The sequence below is a fragment of the Xiphias gladius genome, chromosome 1 (genome assembly GCF_016859285.1).
Source record: "Xiphias gladius isolate SHS-SW01 ecotype Sanya breed wild chromosome 1, ASM1685928v1, whole genome shotgun sequence".
Taxonomy (NCBI): Eukaryota; Metazoa; Chordata; class Actinopteri; order Istiophoriformes; family Xiphiidae; genus Xiphias; species Xiphias gladius.
This window is the reverse complement of record NC_053400.1, coordinates 6,122,843-6,131,512: the sequence shown is the minus strand read 5'-3', so window position 1 is coordinate 6,131,512 and position 8,670 is coordinate 6,122,843. Positions and strand designations below refer to the sequence as shown.

Sequence of the window (8,670 nt, the reverse complement as noted above, 5' to 3'; positions counted from 1 at the left end):
ATGTTAGGAGCAGCATAGTACGCTATGTTGTTGTGTTAGCTTGGGGCAAATTACAACAAGCACCCATCGACAATTTAAGTAAACCTGCAAGGGCCACACTGTGTCTTTGTGGCAGATGCATTTTTCTCTGGAGCCTGGGAAGAACATTTGTTTTCACCCACAACAGCCATAATAGGGATTATAGATCCCTATTATTTGTGCGAACAGAAAGTAGGAGAGAATTTCAGTGGTGTTAAGGTGGCAAAGATAAAGGACAAGCAACAGAGGACTGATTGTCTCTTGAACATGCAAAATTAAATAACATGTATAAATGATACTCGTTTGGCTTGTTTCAAAGCAGTGGGTATCTTTACAACAAATCCCGACTGTGTTGGATTATGTTGAAACTGCAATTTACACCAAATTTATATTTAATTCACATACTGAAATACCAATCCAATCCTCACTCTTGAAATGTATTCCAGTCCATGTGTTTAGGAGTTGGTCTGAGAACTCAACTCCTACCCCGTCTGGACAAAAAGGATGAGGTGGGAGGTTAGAGGAATGAGGAAAAAGAGAAGGACTGTCAAATGTGTGTGTGACAAGAATCTGAGAAATTGTGATTAAAAAAGGGAAATGGCATAGCAACGGCTAAGAGAAATCTCTGAAGGAGTTATTAATGAAAAAGGGAGAAAGAGAGTTGACAGTGACGGTAGTGGTCAGTCTCAGCTGTGCAGCATGTGATGGCTGAATGTGACAGCTGTTCTCTAACTGGGACACACACACACACACACACACACACACACACACACACACACACACACATACACACACAGGCACGCTGGGCCTGGGACTCCAAGGCATCTGAGGAAATACAATGGACCCTCTTGTCTGAAGAGAGAGAGCTGCAAGAGAAAACTTGTGAATACGAGAGAAAGAGGATGAGAGTGCAAAGAGAGAAACATGGACATGATAGGACAGGCTGTATAGACAGTGAAAAAAAGTGTGCAACAGCAATATGCAGCTAAGACAGAGGAATAGTAGCAAGGGAGGAGTAATCAGTGGCTTATTGCAACACATTAATAGACAACTGTAGCAGCTACTGATAGTCTGCAGGCGTGAAGGGACATCTATAAATTGTAGCTACAGAAGATAACCTGGATTACACTCTCCCCCTCTAAATTGCACGTGTCTCTGCATGCACATCAGTCCCCTGCAGTGCCACCCACCACCACAAGTAAACTCTCACCCTTTGGGAGACCCTGTGCGGCTTAATTTCACAAAGAAAGATGACAACAGTACTAGCTGTAATGCCTCTAAAATGCTAATTTCAGGTAAGGGTGGAAACACCAGCAATACGCTGAAACATTTTTCAACGCAAAATGGGCTTAAATTCAAGGAATGCCATGTATTGGACACTATGCACGAGTGTCAACCAAGCAGCATGTCTGTTACAGAGGGTAAATATCCCATGTTATAATATCATTAGTGCCACTCAGGCGGGCTCAGCAGATTTAATCTTTCACTAAGTAAACCTAAATGAAATCAAGTGCTGTACAAATCTTCTGTCAGAGACTCAGGTTTAAGAAAACCTGTTTAGGCCTACTCTTTTTCCACATAGAAACTTGACCGGGAATCACGAAAGAATTGGACCCATATGCAGAATCGATAATTGCATTGGTATCAGTAAAATCAATCAATCAATTCCCATCCCCATTTATTAGGTTTTCTGTTTGACTCTCTAAAGCGGTGTGTGCTTCAAGAAATCTTCAAATTGAACAAATTAAATTCTCTTCCCCCTCTCTGTCTGTCTCTCTATCTTTCTCACTACTCCATTTACTTATCCATCCCCTTGGTAGGACTTTGGGGGGTAAGAGATGGCAGCAGACCAAACCTCAGAATAAAAGCTCTGTTAGTATCTTGGCTGACATTGTGGTGGACACACACACACTTACACACACACACACCCCTGGCAGATTTTACAACTCCTTGTATATTACTGGGTCTGGTTTTGGCAGGTAAGCTCAAGGACTTTTTGAAAGCCCATTTAATAGAAAAGGCCTAGCGTATACACGCACACACACACACAAGCACAAAACCCTATTCCTCTTGTTGACTTGTTTTGTATTCAGCTGAGCTGATGAGGGAAGGTGAGCGGCCAGACTGGAGTACTTTACAGTTTTGGATGATGTGGACGAGGGGTGGCAGGGGTTCATAAGCCTCCATACATCTTCCCAGCAGCACTGCAGCTCTGCCCTTGTACCTGATTACAACCTGAGAAGGCACAGAAAGAGTGTGTAGAGACAATGCCTATACACCGATCAGCCACAACGTTGTAATGTTTCGACTGGATGGTATACACACACACACACACACACACACACACACACACACACACACACACACACACACACACACACACACACACACACACACACGAAGACGCAAACATGAACAGTACTATCACTGCAGCAATGACAAACCATGATCACAAAGGAACGATGATGAAGTGCCTGGAATGTGAAAAGGCACATGTCGGAGATAACACAGGATAATAGATTGGGATTTCCATTCAATTACTTTTATTGGAATTTTGCAGTTTTACTCCACTGTTTCTCCCTCAGTGTCTGTTGTGGTTGGATGAGCATTACTGGGTGCATCCCAGCATTTTAAAGCGCTTTGTTTTTATCTTCAGACGGAATGAAATATGAACAGCATTAGCTGACATTTATTAGCTGACTGGTTTAAGCTTTAGGTAGAGCAATACAAAAAAAAAATAAGGAATGTGTGACAGTGTGGGCTTTTGTGCTCTAACATTAGCTTAAATTCAGTAGTCAAGATACCGTTTTGCATCATTTATCGTGTATACAGCCACCAGGTGCGGTTCAAAGCCACTGATGTTTTCTTACCCTAATTAGCTATCTAGCTAACTATTGCTGATCATATCTGCAATTGACAGTTGTCATTTCACCTGGCAAAATCAATAGTCACAACAGACTCAAAATGAGAAGCCTACTTTGGTCTACCTCTGTCTGAAATCAAGGAGCCATTGTTTAAAAAATTGCCGGCGGGGCTTAGTGATCGGTTAATTCATTGTTCACCTGATATTTGTTGTTGTCGATGTCATCTTTGTTATCGTGTAACAGTGAAAACATGTATGTTTAAATTATTTGAGATGAAAAGAGTGTTTTGTGAACCCTGCCACCTGTTTCCCTCGCCTTCCCTTGTGTTTGTGGCTTTGTGTATGCGTGTGTGTGAGAGAGAGGGAGAGAGGGAGATACAAAGAGAGTATTTAGATAGTGTCTCAGGAAGTGCATATTTGTTTTTGAGCGGGTTTGTGTGTGTGTGTGTGTGTGTGTGTTATTGTGTGTCAGCATGTTTGAAGCTTCCTTATCTAAAGGCAGAGGTGGGTCAGGGTCATGTCCAGTTCAGCCCTCTCTATGCCTCTTCCTGGTCCTACACACTCACATACACACACACACACACACACACACACACACACAGAGGGAGAGACGGAGAGCTGATATAGCCAGTGCATCCTCTGCCCAAAAGAGAAAGACAAAGATGAGAGGTAATAATGGTAAAATAATATTTTGAGTTCTTTTTACATCTCCACACGTACAAAAGAAAACAATAGAGGTGTAAATATCTGGCAGTTAGATCATAAATATACAACAGGCATAAGTTAAACCCATTAAAATGAATGTGAGAGAGAAGACTGAAAGAAGTTAGTTTGTTTTTGTGGGTTTAAAGGAGTGGGTAAATAATTACAGAGCTTTATCAGGTAGTATTTTGCATTGTGAAATATGGTCTTAAACTTGAGACCTGCACACACATATGCACGCACAGCTACATACATTAGCACACAAGCACACTCAGACACACACCCTATTACATTCCCTGCACCACCGAGGGGAGTGTGTCTGCGTAGGCGTATCCAGTATCTCAGACTACCCACAATGCAAATGCGTGCCTGGGTGTGAATGTGTGCGTGTGATATAGGGTTTCTGCATAACAGGTGGGATAAACTTTGCGTCATCTGTGATTGGGTCAAGTATCAGGTTTTCTCCCTCATGTCTGTCATTAACCCCCACCCTCCAGCCCGCCCACTCACATGCTCCGAGAATACGGTCGGATACAGTAGGCTGATCTCCTCCCTGCCTATTCCCTTTTATATACAAAACATTAAATGCAACCCAGTGCACAGCAGCACACATTTCAAAAAAGCAATTTTGCATTATAATATCACTTTTTACTTTTCTTATAAAACTAAGATCTGCTCTAAACCAATACATGCCACATTCCTCTCACTGAAGATCAAATAACAAAAAGGAGTAATTTTCCCACAAAGCCTGAGCACCAAGGCAAATCTCTGTCATATCATCAAGTTACAGAAGTTGAAACTGAGGAGAAAACAAACTTCAAGGTCCCCAGGGCTTCATATCATTGCTCTCAGCTGTAAACAACACCAATTGCCCGTATGCTTATAAAACAGCTGTTACTGTGTCCATAATTTCTATTTCCTTGTTCATGTTATAATTCACTTCATCATATAAAAAAGACTTTTGTTGTTGCTATCAACATCAGTAGTATAAGCCTAATGAGCTGTGATTCGAGAGAATTACTATCCCAGTATATGAACAGATGATACTTCTTTATTTGTAGCAGTTTCCTTTATGTCTTTCTAACTGTGTGTCTCCAGTCATGGCTGAGGCTGTACGGTTACCTGCCCCAGGCCAACAGACAGATGTCGACCATGCGATCAGCTCAGATCCTCTCCAGCGCCGTCAGCGATATGCAGCGGTTCTACGGCCTCGAGGTCACTGGACAGATGGACCCTCAAACCATCAGGTCAGCAAGGCTTCGCTAGGATATTTTTGTGCATTTAGACTTACGCCCACTCATGAAAAAAATTTGGCCCTGCATCCAAAACACTGTCCTGCAACCCGTTTTTGGTCCTAAACTTGAAATGTTTAATTTTAAGTTTTGTAAATACTGAAATGTTTTTTTTAGTCGGATCATTAAGCCTAGAATTTGACTTTTAACCAGGATTTTTTGGCTAAATCGTCAGTGGTATAAAAAATATGGGTAATGTTTTCCCCCCTCCTTCAGTAACTGCCATTAAGCAAGGTGCACATTCTCCCCTTTTGCTTGAGAGGAGATGTAGAGTAGCCTGGCTGCATGAGGCAGCTCAAGGGTACACTTTACATTAAACAGCAAAAATGTACAAAGACAGCAAGAAGAGAAAGTAGGGGTTCAGATGTCACACTTCCCTTCATCTCTTCTCTCGGGTGCTTCTTCCTTTGAACACACAAGCACATACCTGTTGCCTGTTCCTGACTTCTTTAAACTTCTTCAGTGCCATGAAGAGACCCCGCTGTGGTGTGCCTGACAAGTTTGGAGGACAGATCAAAACCAACGTGCGACGGAAACGCTATGCCCTCACTGGACATAAGTGGAACAAGAACCACCTCACGTACAGGTAACAAAATCTAACCCGCCACAAATATACAGTACATGCACAAAGCCTTACTTTGCTTTAGGTGGCTACTGCAAAACATTATGTGCTAAAGTTTGGTTTTTGAATTAATTCAGCTTCTATGTTTGCCATTTCTTTTGTTGATTTTGTGTTATCAAGAATGCATTTACCATCATAGATCCCTCCTATTATGTAGCAGACTAGATACACATGCTTGAGGCTGGCCTGAAAATGTGTAGGATTTTGCCTCATCCCAAGACTTGAACATTTTTTGGAGCAAAAATGTAATTTCTGTTATCTATCTCAAACTTGACAAACACCTCAAATTGCTACAAGCATAAAAATGAAAAACATGAAATATGAATCAACAAAGGGATATGTTTTTACTTAAAACTGATATGTGACACTGGCTCTTTTAAAAGTTTTTTTTCCCTCTTCCTCTGTTTGTTCCCATAGTATCCAGAACTACACTCCCAAGATTGGAGAGTATAACTCATTTGAGGCCATCCGGCGGGCCTTTAAAGTCTGGGAGAGGGTCACCCCATTGACCTTTGACGAAATCCCCTACCAGGAGATCAAATATGGACGCCGCAAGGAGCCAGACATCATGATCTTCTTCGCTTCAGGTTTTCATGGAGACAGCTCTCCTTTCGATGGAGAGGGGGGCTTCTTAGCTCACGCCTACTTCCCTGGACCTGGAATGGGCGGGGACACACACTTTGATTCTGATGAACCATGGACCATAGGAAACCAGAACATACAAGGTAAATGGTGACTGTCAATATAATATGGAATGTCTACTGGATTTTAGGTACAGTGGTAATTTTCCTTAATTACAACCAAATACAAAAATAATTAAAATGCATGAATAAAAAACAGGAAAGAAAATGATGTTCAAAGTTATAAGCCAATACCTTTCCAGGAGAGTTTTTTTTTAGAACTTATTCTGTCTTATGTGGCTTCAGGTGGGTGGATGTTTTGCTGCAAAAGTTGAGTTGGTGTGTAGAATGTCTGTGTTTATGTGATTGAAGCCACACAGATAGCTTGTTTAGTTATGAAGCTTTTTCTTGAGGGCTTGGGTGTTGCGAAGGAGTCATTTGCTTAATTTTCAGGGGGGAAAAGGAGGATTGAGGGGTCAGTGGGTCCTTGATCCTTTTTGTAGGTGTTCAGCTGATGAGCACTTTGCTGCACCAAAGTCATGTCATGTTGTGTAGGATGTAATGGATCTACAGTATATAATAGATTGCAAACAGCTGTCCCCATCGTTTTCTTCCAAACCTAACTAGAGTTGGCATGGTTCAGCAAGCTACATCATCTCTTATTTGTCCGACTCTGCTACTCCATTTACCTCTAAGTCAACACTTGGTGACATCACACAGTATTTGCCCCAACTGCACCTCCTTATAGGTTTCAGATTTACCCCAAGTTATGCTGAGACCTTTTAGTGACTTTATCTAATTAATGAACTCCATGCATCCTGGTCTGTACATACAGGCTATTTGTACTTCTGTGAGGGTTACAGATTCCTAAAATCACTGCCTAAACCTTATTCTCAACCCACTTTTCTTAAAATGAACCCTAAACCAAATTACAACATTACATAACACCAATTTCTAGCACTAAACTAATCCTATGCAAAATGAAGGAATAAGAAAATATCTTGATTTTGAAGAATTTGAGAGCTCTTCAGAGTTCCTCTGGGTACTGTGCACCCATTAACCCTGTTGACCAGAAAGGGATTTTTAGCTACAATGGGCTTTCCTGCCCTGTTATCTAAATACACACGCCAGACACAGACCGCTAAGCTTTGTGTGTGAGTGCAAGTACAAAATGTGTGTGTGTGTGTGTGTGTGTGTGTGTGTGTGTGTGTGTGTGTGTGTGTGTGTGTGTGTGTGTGTGTGTGTGTGTGTGTGTGTGTGTGTGTGATCAGCTTTGTATGGGATGTGTTGCAGGACAGATCACAGGGACAGTGGAATCCCACAGTAAGTGGGAGTGTGTTCCAGTCGGGGAGATCTGTAGACTGGTCTCTTTGTTGCACCAAGCTACTTACACAGCTTGAAAGCAAAGCACAACCAAATTACAGTCTTGTCTGACTTTAGTTAGACACGTCTAGCTAGCTGAACTCTTCACAGTTCGTTTAATTCTGGCATTTTTACTGCCGTCCAGTTGCATTATTGTTGAAATGTAGCCCCTACCCTTTGAGAAATTAGAATTTTGTTATCCAAATTAGCTGGAAAAACACATGCAGATAGATCCAGCAACTGGCAGCTAGAGTGATCATTTACACTGGAGTCAAGAGTGTCTAAACACCATCAATCTTCCGGTTGATTCAGTTAATTGTTTAAGTCAATTATCAAGCAAAAATGCCCAAGATTTTAAGCTTTTAACTTCTCTCTTCTTTTTCTTTGTTTTATGTCATTGTAAATTAAATATCTTCAGGTTTTATACTGTTAGTTGAATGAAACAAACTATCCCCTTGGACTCTAGAAAATTGTGACATGCATTTTTTTGAAATAATTTTTCTGACATCTTATAGACTAAATGTTAATCAGTGAATCGGAAAAATAACAAGTTTATTGATTGACCCCTGCCACCCCTCATCCCCAATTTATTGAACTATCATTAGTTGCTGCCCTAATAGCATTTTCCAATTAAATGTTAAAATTTTGTCTTTTTTCGGTACTGATTCAGAATGGGAATATTATAGTGGCATTCCTTCAGAACTACCACTGTTCAAATACTGGTGCAAACAAAATCTCACATGAAGCCGCAGAATTTTATAAAGTAAGAAGTGAGACTTGAGGAACCATGTTCAAACCTCATCTGCATCTGCGCTGCTGATGTGTCCTGAAGCATGGAACAGAATCGGCTCTGACCTCTGACCTCCTTTTGTATGGGGTCAAACAAAAACAGACTTTAGCTTAGGGATCAATAGTTACACATAAAAAATTAATATGATGCTATTTGACGGTAAAAGCACTAATCTGCTTCATCAAGTCTTTGCAGTTGTAGTGTTTTCTTTCCCTCTCCCTTGGCTTACTTTCATTTGGTAGTGAATAACAATTCTGTTGGGCTAAAAAGTTTTGATGTAAACCTTGTGACGCACAGTGTGATTAATCAGTCTTTCTGGCACAGATGGTCTGCTATTACACATTATCTAAACAGCTTACTGACATTGCAAACTCAAACACACCTTACACAGATGACCCCCT

General features: G+C 41.1%; 1 protein-coding gene across 2 annotated transcripts in view; it reads left to right on the top strand.

Moving 5' to 3' along the window:
- mmp15b (matrix metallopeptidase 15b) overlaps window positions 1-8,670 on the top strand; it is a 30,483-nt gene that overhangs the window by 3,151 nt on the left and 18,662 nt on the right. For both annotated transcript variants that reach the window (XM_040125165.1, XM_040125175.1), the window contains exons 3-5: window positions 4,682-4,830; window positions 5,339-5,461; window positions 5,915-6,222. In XM_040125165.1, the coding sequence (XP_039981099.1) occupies window positions 4,682-4,830; window positions 5,339-5,461; window positions 5,915-6,222 (580 nt within the window). The remainder of the gene's footprint in view (window positions 1-4,681; window positions 4,831-5,338; window positions 5,462-5,914; window positions 6,223-8,670) is intronic.